General features: G+C 56.6%; 2 protein-coding genes across 3 annotated transcripts in view; one reads left to right on the top strand and one right to left on the bottom strand.

Moving 5' to 3' along the window:
- Nucleotides 1-7245, top strand: part of ACBD6 (acyl-CoA binding domain containing 6) — an 81899-nt gene extending 74654 nt beyond the window's left edge. The window contains exons 7-8 of the mRNA XM_063406599.1: nucleotides 2799-2829; nucleotides 6675-7245. Coding sequence (XP_063262669.1) covers nucleotides 2799-2829; nucleotides 6675-6829 — 186 coding nt within the window. The 3' untranslated portion in view covers nucleotides 6830-7245. The remainder of the gene's footprint in view (nucleotides 1-2798; nucleotides 2830-6674) is intronic.
- Nucleotides 7246-11009: 3764 nt separating this feature from the next.
- On the bottom strand, nucleotides 11010-16165 carry LHX4 (LIM homeobox 4). Of its 2 annotated transcripts, XM_063406598.1 has the most exons (5): nucleotides 15626-16163; nucleotides 12472-12674; nucleotides 12180-12334; nucleotides 11526-11697; nucleotides 11010-11435 (listed from the first exon to the last, which is right to left on the bottom strand). In XM_063406598.1, exons 1-5 carry the CDS (start codon nucleotides 15937-15939, stop codon nucleotides 11038-11040), a joined length of 1242 nt encoding a protein of 413 aa, XP_063262668.1. In that variant the 5' UTR covers nucleotides 15940-16163; the 3' UTR covers nucleotides 11010-11037. The 2 variants fall into 2 exon arrangements, with proteins under 2 accessions (XP_063262668.1, XP_063262666.1); XM_063406596.1 differs by having other exon boundaries at nucleotides 11010-11697; nucleotides 15626-16165.
- Nucleotides 16166-24172: the final 8007 nt, after the last annotated feature.

Raw genomic sequence — 24172 nt, 5'->3', positions numbered from 1 at the left:
GTGTTGGCCCAGAGCTGCCTATTTCCTCTTCCCCAGTCACCAACATCAGCTTCCTTACTCAGCACCTTCTCTTTGGTCCATCTGCTGAGAGGATCCATCTGATCATCTCCCTGTTCCTCTCAGCTGCAGAGGATGCACTCCAGATCCCTGTTCCTGGCTGATGCCCATGGGGTGAGGACAGAGGCTTGTACCTGCCCATTCATTGTTTGGGATCATCCATCCCAACACAGACACATCTCAGGAGAAGGACCTTAAGATGCTCAAGGTGCTGCTGCTTTCTGTTGCCCATCAGGAAATACCCCTTGCATCAAGGCCAGCTACAATTCATCTTCACTCACCTTCTGCACATCGTGTTTGATTGCAGAACAGACACTTCTAGTGCCTGGCAGGCAATATTTGTTTCACATAATTCCCACAAAGGGAGCTGTAATCCTGACTTTCACAGCCCATCTTTGATTAGTCTCCACGTGTGACCATTTTGCTCTGAAGGCTCAGCGTTGCCATACCTGAAGCAGCAGGGTACATCAGGCTGCAATTAGCCACGGTGCTCCAAAAAGCCAAATCAAAGAGGGATTGAGATCAGCAGCTTCCCGAGGGCTTTCAAGGCCTTTAGTGAGTGACCACACTAGAGCTTTTTCCATTTACCTGGATTAAAATTTGTCACAGAGGAAATAGAAGCAAACAGCACGGCATCTGAGAAGTGTAACAAATAGCATTTGGCCATTGGGCAGGCTCAAAGCAGGGGAAAATCCGCAGCGTAAATAAAGTGCAAACCATGTTTGCATAACATTGGATTAATAGTTCTTTTTAAAAACCACACTGGGATTAAAGAGACGCATTTCCTATGCCGGGACCTGTGCTCCCTCCTTAGCCCAGCAGATGCCAGGAAGTACATCTAAGAGAAATAAAAAACCTTGTTATCCCCAGCCAGCTGCTGAAACAGCAGTGCTTTCTGCGGGCCTTTGGAAGAGGAACAAATGCTTGTAGGATTCCTGGAGCAGTTCTGTGTGTTTTAATCGGGAGTTCTGCAGCAAAGCGTTCCTTTGGGAAGGGGTTTCTGCTGCATGGCTCCAGTCCCATTCACCTGTGGGTTCTGTTGGCTGCAGTCTTGGAGGTGGTGATGCAGAGGGGAGCTGGATTCCCATCCCCCAGCCCACACATTTGACATCCTGCCTTCCCAATAACTCACTCGGAACGCTCCCGCCTCTCCTTCCCCAGCCCTGCTCCGTATTTTGCTGAAGTCAGTGCTGGCCCTGTCACTCCTCCGAGCAGGCATGTGCTTAAGGAGAGCTCGGGGACACTGGCTCACATTGGTTACCTTATTAGTGTGGAATAATCAATGGGTGCTGTCCGTGATGCCCTCAGTTCCTTGTTTGCAGTACCATCTAATGACACTCATTTGCATTACGCTCCTCACAGTTTGGGCAGAAATAGGAATGAGGCATCTTCAAACACTGCTGTGAGTGACATGAATAGGATGTAGCAGCACGTGGAAAGAAAAAGCTGACCCTCCCATGCCTTTGCTTGGAAAAGACATGAAATGGGTATTTAGACAGCAAGTGCCTGTTATATCTGGCTTTTTATCCCTGTTGCTGCCATGGTTGTTGTGTTGGTTCAGTGTCCCTGAGCAAGGCATGGCATCTCCCACCCCAAAACACAAGTTATTTTTAATTCCTCAGCTCAACAGGCTTAATAGCAAACAGAATAAGACACTGGGAAACCAGAAGACTTCCAGCTATGAGTGGAATTTCTACCTGTTTTTCTGTTCTTTTCTCTTTCACCTGCTCCAGAATCTACAGCAAACTGTAGAATTTGCACCTTAATCCCAGAGATGATGGTAATTGAAAACTTAAGTCTCCATAGACAGATGCAAATAAATTAAGGAGGCAAAGAACTGAATTAGAGGCTAATCCTGGTTGGGGTAGTGAAAGCAAAGGGGCCAGTAATTCTTTCCTTCTGTTATTTCACCTGTTCTGGTGGCAGCATGAGGCTGTGCCAGGGTGACGTGCCTGGGTTTGCAGTGCTGGATGTGAAGTATCAACTGTGGCAGAGCCCTGGGGAGGGGGACACAGGAGTCTGGGAAGGGGACACACTTCCCAAAGCATTGCAGCTGATGCAGTGGCTGAAGTGTTAGCTGGAACAGGTGTGCCAACACCTACAAATCAACCAGTTTGCTTTGCCCTTGCACTGCACGTGTTTCACAAGGATGAGTTTGGCAACTTGCTCTCACCCCTGAGCACTGTGCCCTTTCCTGACTTGACAGAACTTACCTGGGTATTGGGGTAGACCTAAATTCTGAAAGCAGGGACCTAAGAGTTATTCCGGTGGAAGGAACTGGGTTTTTTCTCCTGTGTGCTCCCTTGTGCTGAAGAGCGCAGTGCACTGAGCTGTGTGAGCATCCCAGTGCTTTACCCTTCTCTCAAGTAGTTGGCCAAAGCTGGGTTTGAAGTGAAGCATCTTGCTCCAAAGCATCAGGAGTAGTGAGACTCCCAAAGTGAGGCCACAGGACTGAAATCCTTCATTTTTATGGGCTGGAAGTGATAACGGTGTGAGCTGAATTATACTCACGTCATGACGTGATCCACGCACTCTTACAGGTGGATAGATATTGATTATCCATCAATAGGGAGTGATGGTGGATGATGATTCAAATCCCAGCTGTCAGGTACCTGGGTGTCCTGGCTGTTTGTCTAGTCAATTAAAACATTGCTGTGATTCAGCCTATGTATTTAAAACTGGGATTTATTTGTATTACAATGTTACCTTTACCTCTAAAATCAAGTCTCTCTCTTTTTCAGGATGGGGAAGGCCAGACTGCACTCCATTATGGTAAGCTGCCTCTAAGCTTGGCTATTCCTTCTTAGCAGCATGGATTTGCAGCTGGAGTAAATGCTCTATACACAGAAAGCAAATTTCAGGAGAAAAATGAGCAAGGAAGCTGGATTTGATTAACCAATGGCTAACTCCACTAGCAAATCCCAGCATGGTAGGGGTAGGAGCCTTGGGAGAAGATCGCTGCCCTCCCTTCCTTCTCCTCTGCAAATCTTACCTTAAAGCCTTCCTTTTCCCTTTTCCCCCAATTAATGATGCAGAATTTCCCTGTACACCTCTGTGTCTCCAGGGTGTTGGTCTGCCACCTGCAGAGCCAGGAGTGGCCCTGGTCAGGGGATGCCAAATCCTTTGGCTTTCAGGGAGGATCTGTGTTAGTTTTAACAGGTTACACAGGTCAGGGGAAGGGCACAAACGAAGTGGCCTCCACCTTCGTGTGTCCTGGTGACAAACCTGTTTGATCACAGCTGAGAGAGCAGCAGCTTCTCTACCAAAATCAGCCAAGACAAGTCACAGTTGGTGTCCCTTCTACAATTACAGGCTAATTAGATACGTGATTTAATTGAAAGATTGTTCTATCTCCAAATGAGAAAAGTAGAGACTGAAGTGACGCATGCGGTGCTGATGTGCGGGGAATAGGAAAAAAGTATCCATTTAATCTGGATCATAATCTTTTTCCCAAAATTAAGACATAGCCAGTTATTATCTTGTACTCTCTCTTGATGCCTGTCACTGTAATTAAGAGCATACTTGTCATTCTGAAGTGTTTGTGTCTTTCTCTCTCTTCTTGATCTCTCCACAAGGACATGAGCAGGATGGCAAAATTGCTTTGCAGACATCAGTCCAAAGCAAAGCATTTGGATCTGGAGTTAAGCTCCCAGATTCCAGGGTCCCTGAACTGAGACTGTAGTTACAATAATGTGTGATTTCTCCCTGTGGGATCTTTCCTGTAGGATACTCAATTTTTCAAATTCCTGTCAGTGTGACTGGAATGGTGAATCTGTTGCTTAGCGCAGCATTGTCCACAGATGGACAGCACTTAAAATGCCACATTGCCTCTTTCTCTTCCTAAGCCATTCCACAGTTTGGGCTTTCTCTCTCCTGGGAAGATGCTTTCCCAACCCCAGGACTGAGGGGTGCACAGTAGATCGTAATAGGTTGTGCAAAATCATAGCACACATGTTAGTTATCCAAGAGCACTTGCCTCAAGCAAGCCCAGTGTGTGAAAGGAAAAGGTGGATGCATCACCTGAGTTTAAATTCCATGCATGTGGATCCCTCTGGCTGGGGACTGAGGCAGATTGTTCAACACAAGTAAACGTAACTGATTATAATGAACATTATTTCAGAAATGGTTTCTCTGATCCACCCTTCCAGCTCAGGTGTTTCAATAATTACAATTTCCCAGGATTTTCTTCCCAAATATTTGTTAAGTGTTGAAATTTTTTTCTTCCCCTTGAGTATTAATCCCCCTCTCCTCCCTGAATATCATCTTTGAGAAGCCTCTCTGGGATCACTGGCACACAGGCCTGGTGTTCTCATGGGTGCTTGGCTGTTCCTGGTGGCCATCACTGCTCCCGGGACATCCTCATTCCCTTTCTGGCTGATCTGGCCATAAATCACCCCGAGCTTCCTAAATGGGTGACTGGGTTTGATTCAAGTGGCTGTTGGCTGAAACTGGAACTCACTGTCACCTCCCAGTCCCGTTTTGGTCAGCACTTCACAACCGAGTCGCTAATTGCAGCGGAGAGGCAGGAGAGCTCCTGTGGATCCCATCTCTGAGCAGAGCAGTGCCTTCCCAAGGCCTTCCCTTTTGCTGGAGACTGTTCACGGAGTTCAGGGAAGGGTTAAATCCCATCAGCAAGGCAGCCCCTGCTTTTAGGGTGTCTGCATCCCTTTTTACGAGGCGGCGTGGCCTGACAGCTGTCCTTGTGGTGACAGCTCTCCTGATTACAGCCGGTGTCAAAGCGCATCCTGCTGGGGGTTATAAATCCCGGCTCCTTCCGATGGGCGCTGACCCCGGCTTTAATCGGGGGTTAAGTGGAGGCCAGCGGGACACAGCCCGTGCCCGTGGCTGTGTGCACGGTGTCCCTGCTGAGCAGCCCCTTCTCCTGGGCTCCTCTCCAGCCATCCACCCCCGGGAATGCTGAAACCATCGCTGCTGCCTCTCCCAGAGGAAATCAAGGCTTCTCGGAGCAGTGGTGGCCACGTGGCCGCGGAGTGGGCAGGCTCTGTATCCTCCTGGGCTTCCCTGCAAAGCGCCATCTGTTCGGCTCTGTCTGCGCCGGGGCAGTGGGAGGGGACGCTGCGGGGAAAAGAAATAATAAAAAAAAATTCATCATCTGAACCCGGAGGATTAATGGAGTCGGGAGGCGAACTGCGCTGAATGGAAATTCATCTTCACCCGTGCCAGTGTCAGGGCTGCCGCTCTGGCCCTTGACAAATCGAGGGTCCCAGGGTGTGATAAATCCAGCAGCTGTGCTCGTCCCCAGGGATGTCCCCAGCCTGCTCAAGGACGAGTAAGCCACCTTTCCCTGTGGGGACCAGCTGCCCATCCCCAGAAGCTGCCACTGTACCTGCTTCCTTGGCAGGAAGTCTAGCTCCAGTCCTTCTCTGGAAGTCTATTTTCTGCAGGGGGATGTGCCCCCTTCAGCTCAGCCTCGCCCACACCTTCACCTGCTTCCTCACAGCCTGTTTCCCCTTTTTGACCCCTCTTTTATCTTTCCAATATAAACTCCAATCACACACTGAATTTATTTTAATGAGACATTACTGCTTGTCCTTTTGGATCAGTAGAAGACTGCAGAGTAATGCAAAAGATACTCTAATTACTAAAGGAGTGAGTCGATTGCTTTATAAAAACACCCAAAATATGACTAAAACCAATTGCTACCAATGCCAGATGAAGCTGCCAGCTTCATGGCCTTGTAAGGCAGGTTTTGGCTTCACTGGGGTCTGAGTTGCACAGGCTGAAGGGAGAATCCAGAGTCTGGACTTCTGCTGATGTCAGCCAAGTCCAGCTCTCCAGTGTTAATAATTTGCCTGATTTTCCTGGTTCTTTGTTTTTAGCATCCTGAGGTAAGACATCCTAGGACGGAGAAGAGCTCAGGTCAGACTTGACTCTATCTTGGCAGAGAAAATGAGGGATGAAAAAACAGTTGCTAGTAGAGGGGTGAGAAATAAAATGTGTGCCATTAACAGCTGTCCCAGGCCATGGGCACAGTCACCTGGAGCTGGTGCTCGAGGAAGTGGTGGCCAGTAGCTGTAATCCATGTGAATTTTGTGCAAAGAGAAGTGATGGGCTAAAGTCAGGACTGAAGGTGTCATGCCTGGGATGTGCTGCTGCTCCCTGCGAGGTTCAGGAGGCAGGGGAGGGGCAAGGGCTTATAGATCCATTATAGATGGTGAATGAACTATAAATTCTGGGTACAAAAGCAGGCAGGGTATGGCACTTTGGGGTGCAGTAGCACTCTGGGGCCCCTTCCCAGGGTCACTCTCCAGTCCTGGAAGTGAAGGAGCCTTACCCAAGCTGTGCCCAGGCTCTGCAGATCCCTCAGCTCCCAGCACCTCTGACTGGACCACGGGCTCTGGGTGCTGGTTGCACAGAATTCCCCCTCAGGAATTCTGGCTTTGCATTGCTCTCACTCTGCCTTTTCTCCTTCCTTTGCACTATTAAATCCAAAGCAATGCATTGCATCCTGAGCACTGCCCCAGCAAGGCTCTGCTGCACCGGGCCAGGTGCTGAGCTGGCGTTTCCTGCCTCCAGCTGCAGCCACCGCTCCAAAAACGCCCCTCACCGCCCCCTCGGGCCCATCCCCACACTAACCCTTCCCTTTCTCCTCCCAGCTGCCACCTGCGAGTTTCTGGACATCGTGGAGCTGCTGCTGCAGTCGGGAGCTGACCCCAGGCTGCGGGACCAGGACGGCTGCCTGCCCGAGGAGGTGACGGACTCCAAAGCCATCACCCGGGCTCTGCAGCAGCACGGCACCGGCGAGCCCTGACCCGGGGGACAGAGCTGCTCTGCAACAACGCCCCTTCCCCCTCCCCAAACACCTCGGGGCTTCAGGGCACCTTTTAAAGCACAGGGTCTGGCTGGGCTCTGCAGCACCAGGGCCAAGCGCATGCCCTGAGCAGGATGGCTTCAGAGTGTGGCGTGCTCTGACGTTTATCAGTATTTGAGGGGGGAGGGAGAGGGGAGAGGGCCTGGAGGAGGCCCCAAGTGTTATTTTAATGTATCAAACGCGAGTACTGTATGGGCTGTCTCACCAGAGCAGCGTGGGCTGACCAGTCGGCTCCTCCGTGGGGATGCGGGGCCAGGTGAAATGCTCATCTCCCATTCAGGTTGAATTTTGGTTCGTTTTTTTATTTTTTTCCCTGGGTCCAAACAAACAATATAAATAAAAGCACAGTGTTGGGATCGAGCCTCAGTGTGTTTGTTTGGGTTTGGGTTTTTTCTGCAGGGAGTGACTTGGAAGCCACAAGAATGGGAGGCAGCTCAGTGCAGCTGTAACCATTGGGAAGTTCTGCTCTGGGGAGGGAGAGCTGCAAAGACAGCAGGGCCATACAGGTGTCTGTCTGTCCCTCTGGTTCTCACGTTGCTAATCAGCCTCTCCAAGCTGACAGGACTTTTACCACTTTGCTGAATTGAATGGCTTTAAACTCCACCTCCTTTAGAAGCTCCAGGTCCTCCTGCTGTGTCCCCATCCCTGGAACTGCTCTTTCAGGGCTGAGGTCTGGGAAGAGCTGAGCACAGATAAACCTGCACCCACCCTGTCATCTCTGGACTGTCTCAGACACTTCATGATCTTCTCAGCTGGCCAAGTACCCGGAAAGGGGGAAAAATGTCCTTCATGGCCATGCCTGAGTGCTGGAGTGATGTGGGATGGTGATGGTGTTTAGTGGTTCCTCATGAGCATCCCAGCTGGGCCCACGGGAGCTGCCAGGGGTGGGTTTGTGCTGTGGGACAGCTCCCAGCTGCGAGGGAGGCTGCTGCACTGGGTGGGGCTGGGGCTGGAGGAGACCTGCGGGACATTGCCATGAGTTTGTTCTTCCCTGGGGGGAGCAGAGGAAACCTCCATGGCTGTGATGGAAGCTGCTCACCTGCCGTCGGGTTCTGCAGCACATCCAGCCTCAGGAGAACAAATGGGAGCATTCCCTTGGCTGAGGACTGCCTGGGCAGCAGGCACACGTGGGGTTTGGCCCCTCGCAGTGTCTGCGGCTCCTGCCAGCGTTTGCTGACACTGACGAAGTCACTGCGCTGGCTCCAGCAGCCACCACACCACACAGGGCACAGGCTCCTGGTAGGGACACGATGGCTTGGGCAGGTTATTTTCCATCAATTTAATATTAAGCAAGACCCCCCCCCATGGCTTCTGCTCCCCTTGCCCCTGCCCAGGGCAGCTGCAGGCTGGTAGTGGCCGCTCTCATCACAGCCTGGCACTTTTGCACCCGGATGCAGACGAAGCAAAGATGCTAACCCCATTGCTGGGGTCACACCGGCTTTGTGAGGGAGACACGGTGGCACCGAGGTTGGGGACAAGCAAGGCCACCCCTGTGCAGGGCTGTAATGCACAGCCACTGCCTGGCTTGATGGACACACTGGGTAATAAAAAACCTCTGTTAAAGCCGGGGTGGAAAGCAGCAGCCATGGTGCTTTCAGAGAGCACATTTGGGGCCCGAGTGCTCAGCCCTGGAGATGTTTATAGCACTTTAGGTCTGTTTGTGAGGTTGGAGCCTTTCCAAAAAAAAGAGAAAGCGGGGGTGGGGGGGGAGGAGAGAAAGACATATATTATTGTTTATAATCTGCTTTATTCAGCCAAACCTTTCCCCAGCAGCCCTGCGGATTGCTGTTAAATCCCTTGGTGCCTTTAACTACCGATACAGAAAGTGGTTAATGTGCATTTGCCCTAAGCTTGGCATCTACTCCAGGAAATCACTTTAATTGAGAAGCATTAAATGTTAAAATGATTAAAATATAGAAAGCCAACACACCAGTGCCCATGGAGGGGCTTGGACCTCCCCATCCCTCCTGCCTGGCACGGCCCTTCCATCTCACCTGTGCCCACCGAGCGCTGTGGTGGCACAGCCAGGCACCCACTGTCACTGCTGCGTGGTGGCAGGAGAGCTGTGCCACCTTGGGGTGCCATGTGGCAGCCACAGAGATTCCCTCTCCAGACCTCTCTGTGCCAGGGCACGGTGACCGGTGTCACTTGTTCCATCTCCAGGGACGTCAGTTCCGCCATCCAGACACGAGCCTGGCAATCCTGACCCCAAAGAGCCACCGGTGCCGGAGCAGGCGGTGCCAGGGGTGACCACTGCCCTCCCTCTGAGCAAGAAAAGCTCCAAGACAGCAGCTGCTAAAGAGCATCCCGAGTTTATTTGCCATCGCTGTCCCTCGTGGCCGAGGGGGTGACTGTACACATCTCATGCCAACACACCAGAGGCAGGGAACAAAAGCAACGCCCTGGGCCCAGATCCGGGGGCAACCTGAGGGGATCATTTCTCCCCAAGACATGGCAATAAATAAGGTTTTATTCTTTAAAATTTTATTATTAGTAGTAGTATTACTGTTGGGTTTTATCTTTTTTTTTCCTTTTTATTCCCCCAGGAAACAAGACTGTCACTTTCTGGAACTGTACAAAATTTACACAGCGAGGGGAGGAGGCGTTTGGCCTTGTCAAAGGGGGATGGAGAGCAGCAGGCACAGCTCTCCCCCGTGCCCCTCCCCAGTGCCGGCAAGGCCGGGAGCTTGGCACGAAGCAGCACCCAAGGCTGGGGAGGGGGAGGCACATGGATGCAGCTGGGGCAGCTCCTGCAGCACCAAGGCACCCAGCTGGGGAGGGGGGGCAGGGAGAACAAGGACAGACCAGTGATGTGCTTTCTCGTGTGGCTTTTTTTTTTCTTTCTTTTTTATTCTTTTTTTTCCCTCTGCTTCTGGAGCCTTCACACCTCTGGAAGGAAACGACTAACTGGATCCACCCCCAGCCCTACCTGAAGGGCGGCCTGGGATCATCAGCATCACCCCAGAGACAGAGAGGATGGCAGGGACCCCATGGCCAGGGCATCCCTGTGGGGCTGGGGCAGAGCTGGGCACCCCGGGCAGAGAGTGTGGAGCTGGATCTTATCCATGGGGCTGAATGTCTGAGGGCAGGGGGTGTGGCTGTGCTGCGGGAGATGGGCATGTGGGTTTCGAGCAAGGGCTAGTGCTGAGTGAGCCCGTCCGGGAGCAGACCCCACGGGGCTTGTGGGATGTGCCAAAGCCACCGGGATCCTTCCTGGCTGCCTGCACTCACCCTTTAGTACCACCACACCCACGGCACCAAAGGAGGAGGGTGACCCGTGCCAGGAGCATCTCATACCCAATCGCCTCCCCTTCCCACGACGCAGGTGCTTCTGCAGCTGACGAATTTCCCTTTCCCCTATTTGGGAGGAATTTTTTACAACGCTCTCAGAGCAAACATTGCCCACCTCTCTCAGCTGCCCCTCCAGGGGCTGCTCCGCAGGTGCCAGCCCCGGGCGTCCCTGCAGGCCCCGCCACGGCACAGCTTGGCCAGTGGGCATCCCGGGCTGCAGGCAATTGTTTTAAATTCCTTCCCCTCGCGTAGCCACGGTACAAAGCAGTGATGCTCCTGCGTACCCAGGGATAAATCACGGCCACCGGGCCAGGAGCGGGCAGGATCGGCCGCGGCAGCATCGCCCCTGGGCAGCGGGGCCATGGCCCTGCCCGGACGTGTCCCCGGCAAAATAAACCCTTCTACAATATAGACTTCTCTTTCTGCGGAGGCTCCGGGCAGCGCCGAGTCGCGTTCCAACACCATATCGAAAAATAACTCTTGAAAATAGCAGCGGTGCTCGGCACGGGGGTGCGGGGCTGGCGCGGGTGCCGGGACGGGCTCTGCCACCCCTGATTGTCCCTTTTTCGTTCTCTCCCGCCGGCCCCGCCACGGCCGCGTCCCCGCAGTCCCCGGAGCAGCCCCGGGCTCCTCTCCGTGCGCCGCCGCCTCTCTTGTGCTTACACCCGAAGGCATCCGTGCCCCCCGCCCCAGCACGGCCGCCCCAGCCACGGCCGGCGCTGTCCCTCCTCCCTCCAGCCCTGCAGGGCCAATTCCCACGGGAACTCCTGGAAAGCTCAGCCGCCGGCGGGTGCCCTCCGTGCTGCGCCTGCGGGCCGGGGGGAGCGCGGGGGGCCGGGGCGGGGGGCGAGCAGCGCTTAGAAAGGGGGGTGATCCATGTCGTCCAGCCAGGAGGCCGGGCTGGTGGGAAAGTCTGGGTACCCCACGCTGCTCCCCGTGGAGATGTCGGAGGTGGGGCCCCCCCCGGCCATGGCCCGCAGCGTCTGACTCACCCCCTGCGCCCCGTGGGCCACCAGCCCCAGGCTGCCGTCCATGGCGTAGTCCAGCCCGTTGAGCAAGGGCGGGTGCGCCGGCAGCGACGAGATGGAGGAGGGCGACTGCGGGAGGCCGTAGGGGCTGCCGTCCCGCAAGTCCTGGTACGTCTGTCCCGTGCCCTCCATGGAGAAGCCGCCGTTCAGCAACTGTCCGCCTGCCACGTCCCCCGCGGAGCCGTAAACCCTGTTGTTGTGGCCGAGCTCGGAGAGGATCTGCTCTTCTGCCGGGGACAGGAGGGAGAGCGGGGGCGGGGGGTCAGCGCGGGAGGGAGCCCCGCCGCCCCCCGGCCCCGCTCGGGCGCCGCGCTCACCGCGGAAGCTGAGCTCGCTGTCGCTGACGCCGCAGTCCTCGGCCGAGCTCTCCTTCTCCAGCTTCCCTCCCCCGCGGCTCCGCTTCACGCTCTTGTAGAACTGCCCCCAGCGATGCCGCCCCGCGTCCTTCTTCAGCCGCTTCTCCTTGGCCCGCCGGTTCTGGAACCACACCTGGAGCGGGCAATGGCGACACGGGTGGCACCACGGCACCCCGCCACCCTGGCGGTCCTGCACGGCGCCATCCCTGTAATCCAGCGCCTCTGCAACCCAGCACCCCTGAAACACAGTGCTCCGGCATCCTGAAACCCCTACATCCCAGCACCCCTACATCCCACCTCCCCTACATCCCACCTTCCCTACGTCCCAGCATGCCAGCACCCTGGCACTCCAACATCCTGGTATGGCGACACCTACACCCACATGCAACCTAGCACCCCTGCAAACCTGCATGCCAACACTCCTGCCCCCAGTTCCCACAGCCCCATGCAATCCATGCAGCCCATCATCCCTGCAGCCCCGCTTGCAGGCACCCACATCACCCCAGCACCCCTGTCACCCCTGCGTCCCCTAAACCGCAGCACCCAGGCACCCCCAGGCGACCCCTGCGCTGTCCTTCTCTGGGGCAGGGTGGAGAGGGCCCCCCGCGGCCTCACCTGCACGACCCTCATGTCCAGCCCCGTCTCGGAGGAGAGCTGCTCCCGTACGTGCCGGGCGGGCTTGGGGGAGTTCTTGTAGGCGTTCTTCAGCGTTTCCAGCTGCTTGGCCGTGATGGTGGTCCGGGGCCGCTTGGCGCCCGCCTCGGAGTCATCTGCAAGCGAAGGAGCCGGTACCAGCCCCGACCCGCAGCTCCGGGGAAATCTCCCCAAAACCCGCGGCGGGACCTTCCCGCGGGTGCCCCTGCTGCAGGAGCCGCGGCCGGCCCTGCGCCCCTTGCCGGGTGCCTACCGTTCTGCTTGGCGGTCTCGTAGTCCTCCTTGCACACCAGCCGCCCGTCCTCCATCAGGTAGAACTCGTCGCCCGTGGCCAGCTGGCGGCTGCAGATGATGCAGGCGAAGCAGTGCAGGTGGTACACGAAGTCCTGCGCCTTGCGGACCACCTGGGTCGGGGGGATGCCCTGCTGGCACGCCGTGCATTTGGTCCCGAAACGCCTGCGGGGAGAGGCGGGCGACCGAAACCCTGAGCCCCCGGCGAGGTGGGGTTTGCCGGGATGGGGAGCGGGAGACAGGGCAGAGTTTAAACCAGCAATCAACCTTATTATGCATGACACTTCACACGGCGGGGGTTTATCTTCCTCAGAGTGAGAGACCGGCCTAATGGAGCCGAGGAAGGTTTGATTTTAATGATTCTTTTAACTAATGCTTATAGGCTGCCTGATTTTTTTTCCCCCTGCAAGGACAGTACATATTTCATCCACATTAATACCAAATAAATTAATTACGCCGCCCCGCCGGCATGATGAATCCCAGATTAATGCGGGATGATGGGGCTCTTACACCGTAACCACGGCCTGACAGGGCCGCGGGGTGGGGCACGGGCGAAGCCGCCAGCGCGGCTGCAAGGGGCACGGGAGAGGGGTGCCAGCAGCGTGCGAGGCCGGGGGAAGAGTGGGAAAAGAAGTGTGGAAATAGCGTGCAAGAAATGTGCAAGGACCGTGCAAGAACGCTGCAAGGAATGTGGAAGATTCATGCAATGAGTGCAAGGAATGCGGCAGGAGCATGCAAGGAGCGTGCAGGAAAGGTGCAGGAAGCGTGCAAGAATTCACTGCATTAATGACACAAGGGTGGCACATGCCATGAGAAGGAAGTCAGAGTAAGTGGATATTTCACCGGTGGTTTCGGCAACAGATGCTGTGGGATTGGCCTGGGGCAGATCCCCACCGGCCCCACAGGGCTCTGCGAGGTGTCCCCTGCTCCCCACAGCAGCCCCAAACACCCCAGAGCACCACGGAGCCGTCCTGGTGCCGCAGCAGCCCAGGGGACAAAGCTGTGGGAATAAAGCTGCCCCCATCCGCACTGAAGGAGGCACAGGAGCAGCCAAACCCTTCGTGCCCCAGGGCTGCAGGGACAGGCGGTGGCGTTTGGGAGTGCAGCCACTCCTGGAGTGGCGCCTCACACTGTGCCCCGAGGCCTGAACATCTTCCAGTCGTGCAAAATCAGCCCCAGGCCCCAGGGCTACCCCATCCCTGCAGAAATCCAGGGCACCGCCAGCAAAGCTGGGTCTGAGTGTTCCTGAGCCACGCAGGTGTCACCCGGGGGTGGGTGGCAGGTACTGGGCATGAGTGGTGCCAGCACGATTTGGGGGTGTTGAAAGCAGAAGGTGAGAAGGAAGAACCTGGTTTGTCTCATTTTCTGGAGTTGTATCCTAAAGGGAGAGTCCCTGGACATCTGCTGGAGTCAGAGGGGAGGGAAGGTGGGGGAGGAAGGGAGGAAGGAGAGGGGTGGAGAGGAGATGGACAAGAGAGAGGGAGGGAGGGAGGGATGGAGGAATGATAGGATGGAAGATAAAGGGAGGGTAAAGGGAGGGTGGGAATGGAAGGGAGGAGGAAGGAGGGTGGGAATGGAGGGAAGGCAGAAGGCAGGAGTGAGAAAGGGGCAGGGTAGTCAGAGGAGGATTTTCTGCTCCCAAGGCTGAGCTGGTGCCCACTCTGCAGCCCCCATCCACTGCCCATTCACCCCCTCACACAGAACACTATAAAATCCATTTTAACAACTCTCCTCACACCCCCGGGTATTTCCACGTCATCTGGGGACAGAGTACCCAGGACAGAGCCGAGGACCAAGAGCTGCAATTTGGACGAAGGGAGAAAAAAAAATCAAAAATCAAAAATCAAAAATCGATCTGATCCTTTCCAAAGCAGCTCCCGCATCGCCAGGTGCCTCTGAAGCTGGGCTGAAATCCTCACGTCCCCTGCAGGTTCCCCACCCCGAGATCAATGAGCGGTTAAGCAAAGGTGAGGTGCGAGCGCCGAGCTGCTATTGATTGGCACCAAATAATCCAGGCAGGACCTCATCTGAGAAAGTCGCTGATCTTTCAACTCCAATTAACATTGATTACCCGCACCTTTTGGGCGACTATTTAAATGACTCGGAGATTAATAGGCTGGAAAATATCAGAAGTGAAGTGTTATTACCCAGGCTGGAGTGGCCGCTCTGACCGTCCCCGGGAAGGAGAAATCCGAGCTGCATCTTTGGTCCTGATGCCTGGTGAGGATCTAGGAGAGCCTGGGGGTGGGAAGGCAGGGGAGTCCTGTCTAGGGACAATCGTTGTGGCTTTAGGCTGGCGGGGACAGCCCGCGTGGCTGGCCCGGAGCGGGACAGGATGGCAGGAGGAGGTGGCTTTATTCCCCGAGGGGCAGCAGCTGCTTTATGGCCGAGCCCCATCTCCTCCATCCCAGCAGTGAAAGGCGCCCGCCGGCCAGGATCCAACCCCTCTGCTTCACGGTGCTTCAGTCCCAGCAAAAAACCCCTTCTCTATCCCTTGGGAAAACTCCCAAATTTCACCCGCAGCCGGGGAGCAGAGCACACTGAAGCCCAAGTCCTTTTTTTAATGGGGAATGGGTTGTCCTGTCTCGTGGGAGCAGGGAAATGCCAAGGCTGGAGCATCTCACAGCTCAGAGGCAGCTGCCAAGGCAATCAAATGAGGTTTTCGCACTAATGGGAGCAAAAAACTGATAGATTAAAAAAAAAAAAAAAAAAAAAGGTAAAAGGTGGACGGAGAGAAACAGCATCAGCAAATCCCGAGGAGGCGAGGGAGGCACTTGGGAGGAAGAAGCAGCGTTGCCGCTGCCTTGCGCGGGTTTCTCCTGCCCTCTAGCTCCGAGAGGAGCCGGGGCCACCGGAGCGGCCGCAGGATTTCATCCCGGGGGCCCGAACAGCAGCACAGGGCAGGGACGGGAGCGCCAGGGGGATTCGGGGCTCCCCCACAGTTAAATCCCAACAACCAGCATCCAGCTGGCAGCGGCTGCAAAGCACCGACATTCCCTTTATTTCCACAATAACGACGACAAGGTGCAGCAAGATTTTGGAGAAACCACGCATAAAGGCAGGCTGTGCGCTCGCTGGGCGGGCAGGGAGACGCTGCATTTTTGGGGGGTACTCACTTGAAGAAATCCTCCTTGCAGTAGACGCTGCCGGCCCGGGAGAAGCAGCGCTCGGCCAGCTGCATCTGGCAGTCGGCGCACTTGAGGCAGGAGCTGTGCCAGTGGCGGTCCAGGACCTTGAGGATGAACTTGTCCAGGATGTGCTGGTTGCAGCCGGCGCACTGGGGGATCTCTGGCCGGGGGGAGAGGGATGGAGAGAAGAGCAGCGTCAGCCACCGACACCCCTGGGGGCTCCCAAAGCCCTGCCCGGGCACCTCCTGCGGGTTTGGGGGCGAGGAGCTGCCGCCCCTCAACTCCGCCGTGTCCCGGCACATCTCCCTTTGCAAACCTCTGCCAAAACCTTTGCCTACGGCTGGACACAGCCACACACACCCGGGATGCTTTTCCTTCCCGCATCCCGTTTTCCAGGCCGTGTCCGGCTCTCTGCCAAGCGTTTTCCCTGCCTCCCTCTCTCTCCCTCTGGAATGGAACGAGCACAGAGCAGGGACAGCGCTTGTTGCCCCCCTCTGACTCACACGTATGGAAGCAGATGGATTTGGGGGGGGAAAAGAAGGAAAAAGTTTTAAAAAGAAAAAAGAATGTAAAAAACAAGCAAACAAACAAACAAAAAACCCAAGCAAAAAAAAAGGGAAAAAATTATGAAGAAAGATTTTTAAAAGGAAAAGGATATAAAAAAGGGAAAAATACAAAAAAGTAAACACATTGAGAAAAAGGAAAATAATAAAAAATTGGTGTTTTTAAGAAGGAAAACTGTATAGAATGAAAAAGGTTTAAAAAAAAAAAAAAGATACCAAATAGATTAAAAAATGAGGACGATATAAAGGGAAAAGTTTTTTTAAAGGAAAAAATATTTAAGAAGGAAAAAATTCACAAGAAGGAAAAATATTTTTGGAAAAGGAAGAAAAGATGCAAAAAAGAAACATGAAAAAGGAGAAAATAAAGCAGAAACAAACAGAAAAGCAAAAAGAGGAGAAACAAAAAAAACGTGGGAGAAGAGAGGAAAGGAATGGTACAAGGGAGGAAAAGAGAGAAAGGAAAAGAGGAGAAAGGGAGAGAAAGAAGGGAGAAAGGAACAGAAAGAGGAAGGAAAGGAAGAAGAAGAAGAGGGGGAATAGAAAAGAAGGGCGAGGGGAAGAGGAACGAACGGGCAAAGAAGGAAATAAAGGGGGAGGGGGGAGAAGGAGGAAGAGAGCACAGGAAAATCTCGTATTGCTACAGCCTCAAACAACATTATTTCAAAATCCTTCTGGGATTTTGAACTGGGGGTCCTGCCAGTACCTGGCGTGAAGGCAGCTTATCCCATCACTGCCCAGGACAGACAGACACAACCCCTGCTTATCCCATCGCTGCCTAGGACAGACAGACACAGCCCCTGCTTATCCCATCACTGCCCAGGACAGACAGACACAGCCCCTGCTTATCCCATCACTGCCCAGGACAGACAGACACAGCCCCATTGCTGGCATTGGAGCTTCTGCCGCATTAAGCGCACGATAAATTAAAAAAACAATAACTACGGCTTCTAGAGGTCCGTCTTTCCCTTCTTGTTTTGGGAACACCTGCACGCTTGGCTCCCCTCGCTCCAGGGAAGCGCCAGCCGCGTTTTCCACAGCGGATTTGTTAAACCCGTGCGAGAGCACCGCGGACGCCGCTGGCCCCGGCGGCGGCACCAGCACAGCACCGGCCCCAGGAAATCCTTCTCGGTGGTTTCATAAACGCGTGTGCATCTTGAGGAAACACGCTTTGTGCCTAAATGATTGTTTATGTAAACACGTGTGTATTTACAGGCGCCCATCCTGCACTCCCACGAGCCAACAAAGAGCTTTCCCCTTCCTAAAAGCAGCAGCGCAGCTCAATTTCAACAAACAAACAACTGCAGCCCAGAATAAAATATCTCCCTTCAAAATTCCAAAAAAGCTGGTTTTTTTTTAAAGAGGAGACCGATTTTCCTTCCGATTTCCCTGTAGATGCACGGCACCCACCCCGCGCACAGGTGCCTGTGGGTGCAATGATGCCCGTGTGCACACACAGGGATAATTAATAACAATAAAAATAAAATAACAATAACAGCAATAACAAAAGGGGGAACTGCAGGGGAACCAGGAGATGCCCCTTCCGTTTGCAGAGTGAAAATATCTAAAATTCAAGCCCTGCACTTTGCTTTGTGCTTCGCCACACAGGCAGCTGCCTCCCTGCCTCGCATTTACTGCGCTCCTTTGAACTGAATTATTTTACAGAGCAGGGATAAAGTTAATGGGCACGATTGGTACACCAGGAACGCGGCGCTCCCTGGCTGCCTCTGCCCGGCAGCATTCCCTGGCTCTGAGCACAGCGTGGTTCGGATGGTCCTGCGGGAGGGGGGCACAGCCCGGGGTCCCCCTCTCCCCCCGGGCCCACGGCGGCGGTGCAGACCCCTCCCCGGGGCAGGGGGGAGGCCTGGGGGTCACCCCCGTGCCCCGGGACCGCTCATGTGCCTCCCCACCCGGGGGGGTTTGGCCGCGTCCCACGGAAGCCGTGGGCAGATCCGCAATCCCCCGCCTCCCCGGGGAGCCGGGCCGCGGCCTGGCCGCCGCCGCCAGCGGGATTTATTAGCGGCGGGCCCATCTTCCCGTTCCCCCCACCCCCGCCTCTCTCCCCGACGGGAAAAAGGAAAGAAATCACGATTGAAACGAAAGAAACTCGCCGGTGGCCTCGGTGATCCCTCAGACCGCAAAGCCCCTCTGAAGGCGAGCGGGGGATGCGCTCCCCGCATCCGAACCCCCCCGGCCTTGGGGCTGCGCTCTGCCCCTTTTAGGGGCCGGGGTGGGAGCCGCGGGTGCTGCGGGACGGGTGTCCGGGAGAGCGGGGCACAGAGGCGGCCCGGTCCGCCGGTACCGGAGCCCGCACCGAGCCCTAGGGAAGCGCCAGCGCGGGGATTCCTTCAAAAGTCTTTCTGCGGGGAGGAAACCTCATTCCTTCACATGCAAAACCCTTCCAGTTCGTTTCCCTGCTGCGGGCAAACGACTTTCTCGGCGGCGATTAATCACTGCCCCCGCTCCAGCCCCTTGGCCAGAACCTGCCGCCGCCCGGGCACTGTTCCCGCAGGCTTTGGCACAAGTTTTGACTTCGGTGAGATTTGCAAAACAATATTCATAAATAATATTCGGGATTTTATTTTTAACAATCCCGTCTGCAAGGCTAAGCAAGGTCTGTCGGGGGGTGGGGGAGAGGCAGCTCGGCTCCCCAAAATCCTGCAGAGAAAGATGCTGCAGGACACAGCCTCTGCTAAAATAAGGAGGCTGGTGGCTAAATCGAGAGGAAAAACTGTGATTTAATAGTGATTAAAAATTAAAATGTCACGGATTTTCCTCTCACACACGATGAAATATCGAGGTGCTGCTGGGGCTTGGAGGAAGATCCTGGCTCCTTCTTGGGAAGGTGTCCCCCGCCCCAGACCATTTCCTTTGGTTCGGGGGGGGCTGTGTTCCGTGTCGCTGAGGCAGGATCAGGCCCCAGATCTGTCACGACACGAAAGCAGGTGCCTGGGAGCTGGCAGCGGCCGCAGGGCTCGGGCTGGGCCAGCGGGAAAACCACAGGAGGATGATTTTCAGCAGCCCAGCCTCATCTATTTTCTTTCTGCCAATTTTTTGCGCATAAATAACTATAGTAATAATAATAATAATCAATAATAGCATTAATAGAGATACAAATAGCAATAGTATTATTATTATTAACAATAATAACAATAACAACAATAACAATAATAACAATAATAACAATCATAATATCTCGTTGAATTCTTTCCTGCTAATTTTTGATATCCATCAGTCAGTACAGGAATGACAATGTCCTGGGCAAGGGAGTTTGGTGGCCCCGAGAAGGGCCAGAACAGGGTGCTGTTCTGGGGCAATGCTGCTCCACGGTGGTTTAGGCACCTTTTTTTTTTTTTTTTTTTTTTTTTTTTTTTTTTTTTCTTCCCGCTAGATCAAGGGACTCTGAGGCCATGGAAGTGACCCAGCGACCCGGCCCCGGCGGCGTGACTCGGGATACGGTCATGGGACAGACCCTGCCTGTCCCCGTCCCTGTCCCTGCACCGGCTCTCTGCTCCTGACCGCGATTTTTCTTCCCCTGTGCTGCGGCGAAATTGCTGAAAGGGGCCCGCCTGTCCCCTCCCGCAAAGGGCACTGAATCGGGGGATAGCGGCGACAGGTCCCCCGAGGAGCCGCGGGAAGCGGCACCACCGCAAAACCCACGGAAAACGAATTGCAGCCGCGGGGGGGCCCGGGGCGGCGCTGGGGCTCCGCGGGGCAGCGGCAGAGCGGGGCAAACCTGTCCCGGCGGGGACACCCCCGTGTCCCCCAGGGGTGGCCGGACCCCGGCCGGGCTGTCCCGCGGCCCGGGCCCCTCTCGCCCCTCCTCCGCCGCCGCCCGAGGTCCCTCCCCTCAACTTTCTCGGCGCCGCTGGGGGGGGCGAGCATCCCCCCCATTCCGGGGGCGCAGCGACGCCCCGGGTCTCGGGAACCGTTTGCAAGCGGGGAGAAATAATAATAATAAAAATAACACCACCAATAATAATAATAATAAACCACAACAGCAATGCCCGCGCAGGTGGCCGCCCGCGGAGGCCCCCCCCGCCCAGCGGGGCCGCACCATCCACAGGGGCATCCACGGGATGGCCCGAGAGGGGCTGGGCCCTGTAGGAACGACCTGACCCATCCTGGGCTCACTCGCAGCTCGGGCCCAGCACCCTCGGGGTGCAGCATCCCCGCACCCGTGTGCGCGCCCCCGGGCCGTGCCTGCGCGCTCCCCCACGGACGCGCTACCTGTAGCTGCAGGGCACACAGGCGCCCCTGTAGACACGGGTCTTTGGATAGACGCGGATGCGGCGGCACCGCTCCGGGGCCGCGCGGAGCCCGGCCGGGCTCGCCACCCCGGTACCGCGCACGCACGGCCCCGGGTCCCTTCCCACCGCCGCCGCTCGCCGCATGTCGCGATAAACGACAGAAGCGGGCTGTGGGGCGCTGCGGGCCGGGGATGCGCGGGGGCGGGCGGGGGCCGTGGGCGCACACACACACTCACAATGACACGCTCACACTCGAATTCACGCTCACACGCGCGCTTGCACACGCACAACCGGAGCCGCGCCGTCCTCCCCGTCGGGGCCGGGCCCGCATCGCTCCGCTGCCCGCTCGCCCGCCCGCCCTCCCCGGCGCACCGCTCTCCCTCCCGCACGCTCCGCGTTTTGGCGTCCGCGAACGGCGCTACACAGCGGGGAAAACAAACGGGAGGTGCGGAACCGGGAGCGACCGGGAGCGGAGGCACCTGCCCACCCGCAGGGCGCTGCCCCGCCGGCCCGGGGCCGCCTTTGCGGCAGGGAGCGAAGCAGGGAGAAGAGAAAAGCGTCCTTACGTTGCACCGGCACACCGAGGATCTCGGGAAGCCCCTTGACAGCCCCTTCGGCAGCGAGCGCGGAGCTTTGCATCATTTTATTGGCCCGGGGGGCGGCGGAGGGGAGAGAAGAGGGGCGGGAGAGCCGCGGGCCGGGCCGGCGGAGCCCGGTGCCGTGTCCCAGTGCCGTGTCCCGGTGCCGTGTCCCGGTGCCGGTGCCCGCCGGTGCCGCCCGCCTCCCATTCATTCCCCTGCGGGGAGCGCGCCTGACGTCACCGCCCGCAGGGGGGCGGGGGCGGGACGGGCCCCTCGCAGCCAATCAGCGCCCGCCCCGCGCCGCCGGGGGCGGGGTCTGAGGTGGTGGGGCGGGGCTTGTGCGGAGGGGCGGGGCCTGTGGGGAAGGGGCGGGGCCGGGGCCGGGCTGTGTCCGGCGGTGCCTTCGGGGACAGAGAGGGACGAGCCCAAGGCCGCGGGCGGGCTCCGCTCCCGGGGCTCCAGGACCTTCTCCCGCGCCATGGGAGGCCATGGAGAGTCCCCGCTTCGGGCCACAGCCCCAGCCCTGTCCCTCCTGCCGCCGGGAATGGAGGCTCAGCCAGGGGACAGTTCCCTGGCTCCGGGGGACACCGCCACATCCCGCGCCAACGTGAGTCACTGCCCGGTGGCTGTCACCCCGCCGTGGCAAGCTCTGCTTCCACAGGGCGCTGTGACACATCCCTGGGGCCCTTCCCAAAGGTGCCTCCCCAGGGACACATCTGGGCATGGCAAGAGCCAGCCCGGCTCGGCGGTGCTGCCCAGCCCGACAGCCCGCCCGCCGTGGTGGCACACGGGTGGCAGTGCCAAAGTCACGGGGCAAAGGGCTCCGTGTGCCCACGGCTTCCATGAGGATGCCCGTGGGGCTCTGCTGAGGGGAAACCCCGAGACAACGCAGCCCGCAGCAGCAGAGGGAAACTGATGTGGGGAGCCAAGGGCCGAGCGAGGAAACTCACTGGAATGGAGCTGAAGGTAGAGTGGGTGCCCGAGCTTCACCCTTCGCGGTGCTCACCGTGTCACCAGCTCGGGGACAACGGTGCCAAACAGCCCCGATGTGCCGGGCCGTCCCGCTCTGCTTACAGAGCAGGGTGAGGCCCCCCAGGTGGCACACGGCAGCTTCTGGCAAGTGAGGGAGGATGTGTGCCCAGCGAAGAGCACGGCCACCCTCAGCTCAGCTATGCCCGTGCCAAGCCTTCCTTTCCACACTGTTAGGAAGAGCTTTTCCCCCCTGAAAAAACCTGAAACCCTGCCCCGTCAGGAAACGTGCGGGTGGGACAAGCCAGCAACTGGAAAAAAATGTTTAAAAATAAAAGTAATAAGCCCCAAGAAATGTATTAAGCCTGACAGTTCCTTAGGAAAAAATGGACCTTTTTCTATGAGACGCTGGGGCTTGACCTCCCTCAAAGCTTCATTTTTGCCAGCAAACCCCCGTCCCCCTCATATCGCAGCGCTGTGCCCAGGCCGGTGTGCGCTCGATACAGGAGTGAGCTCAGCCCTGCGGTTCACCGAACGCCAAAATCTGCTTCCCACCGAGGGAGGTGAATCCCAGCCCCTCCCCTCCCACCCCGTCCCGTGCCCTAAATCACGCTGCCGCTCTTAAGTGCATTAAGCACGGCCAGACCCCCGGCGCCCCCGGCCACCTGCGCTCCGCAGCCCCTCGGGGCAAGGGCCACCGCGCCCCCCCAGCCCCCAGCCCGCCACAGCGCTGCTCCCGACACGCAGAAAGGCGGGTCCCTAAGGCGGATTGACGGGAGAAGTTTAGCCGGACGCGCGGACAGACGGACAGACGGACACTGCCCCGTCGCCTCCCCGTCCCGCTGCTTTGCATTTCCAACCTATTTCCCTAATTATTCCACCGCTGCTGGGAGTCATCGCGGTCTCCCAGCTCTCTGGCACGCTCTGATTTATCTCTCAGCCGGGATAACAGCTCCCCCCACCCCCTTCTCCTCGGGGAATTCAATTTTCATTCATTTTTCTCCTTTGCCGGATTGATCCAGCCCCTTCTGCCCTGCTCTGGATCACTCGTGGAAGTGGTGAGCGGGCAAAGGGAGCCACAGAGCTCCAAGCCTTCACCTTGGGGAAACATCGTGCTGCTGTGGGGGAGTCGGGGGCTGCCACCACCAAAAATCCCCACCCCACCAGCATCTTCCCCGTGCTCGCTCACACATCTTCCCAGCAGAGCCTTCATCCCTTCCTCTCCTGGTAGCATTGCTTTGTTCCCCTCCATCCTTCCTGTTGTCCATCTGTTCCTTGTGCTGGTGGGGATCTTTTGGTCTCTTTGGGGATTTTTTTAGATCACTTTGGGCTTTTTGGTCTCTTATGAGTTTGTTTTTCCCATCTCACAGGAAGGAGAGGGTGGCTGAGATGGGCATGTGGTACTTGCCCAGTAAATCCTATCTGTGTTACCCAAAATGCTGCTGGGTCCTGCTGGTGCCCAGAGAGGGGGGCTCAATGCGGTGGGTGGGGAATGGCCCCCTCCAGGCTTTCTCCTCCTCCCAGAGCTAAACCAGAGCTGAGGCTGGATGGTGACGAGCCTGCAGAAGGGTGAATGTCGATTTTCATCAGGCTGCATTCCTGGGGCACTTTTGGGGGGCTCTGGCCCCACACAGATGCCCTGCTCCTTCCTCAGCATTGCCTGGAGCCCTCTGGCCCTGCAGCCAGAGGAAGACACGAGCAGCATGAGGCAATGATGCAAAATCCACACCTTCCCTGCTGGGATTAATCTTTAATAAAATGCAGGTAAATCCCAGAGCCTGTGACAAGACACAGACCCAGCCTCCCCTTGTGTGGCCCAGCCCTGGGCACACTGGAATTGGGGTTGGCTTGGACACTGTGTCACCGAGGGTGACATCAGTGCATTGTCCCCTGGTGCAACAAGGGTGTTTCAAGGCAGAATTGGGGGAAATGTAAAGGAATATAAGGAAATATAAGGAAAACCCACCCCTGACTCACGCCTGGGGGCTGCGAGTGCAGCTCTGTCCCAGCCAGCAAACCCCAAACAGGTTTGGAGGTGCCAGGGAGCTGAGGCTTTGTGCCACTCAGGCAGCAAGTTTGCCAGGTGTCAACCCAGGTCCCAAAGTCCCCTCGTGTGACAAACCAGCTCCCCCAGACCGAGGTGGGGACATCCTTGCAAGCCCAGAGCTGCCACAG

The sequence above is a fragment of the Prinia subflava genome, chromosome 10, assembly GCF_021018805.1.
Source record: "Prinia subflava isolate CZ2003 ecotype Zambia chromosome 10, Cam_Psub_1.2, whole genome shotgun sequence".
In the NCBI taxonomy this organism is placed as follows: Eukaryota; Metazoa; Chordata; class Aves; order Passeriformes; family Cisticolidae; genus Prinia; species Prinia subflava.
This window is presented reverse-complemented; position numbering and strand designations above follow the sequence as displayed.

What these genes read in the sequence shown, in the direction of transcription:
- LHX4 (XM_063406596.1), bottom strand. Translation starts at nt 15,939, where the DNA reads ATGTGCCGGGACACGGCGGAGTTGAGGGGCGGCAGCTCCTCGCCCCCA. An exon ending in CGAGACCGCCAAGCAGAACG is followed by an intron (nt 12,335 to 12,471) that starts GTAGGCACCCGG and finishes CTTCGCTTGCAG; the next exon opens with ATGACTCCGAGGCGGGCGCC. An exon ending in TGGACATGAGGGTCGTGCAG is followed by an intron (nt 11,698 to 12,179) that starts GTGAGGCCGCGG and finishes TGCCCGCTCCAG; the next exon opens with GTGTGGTTCCAGAACCGGCG.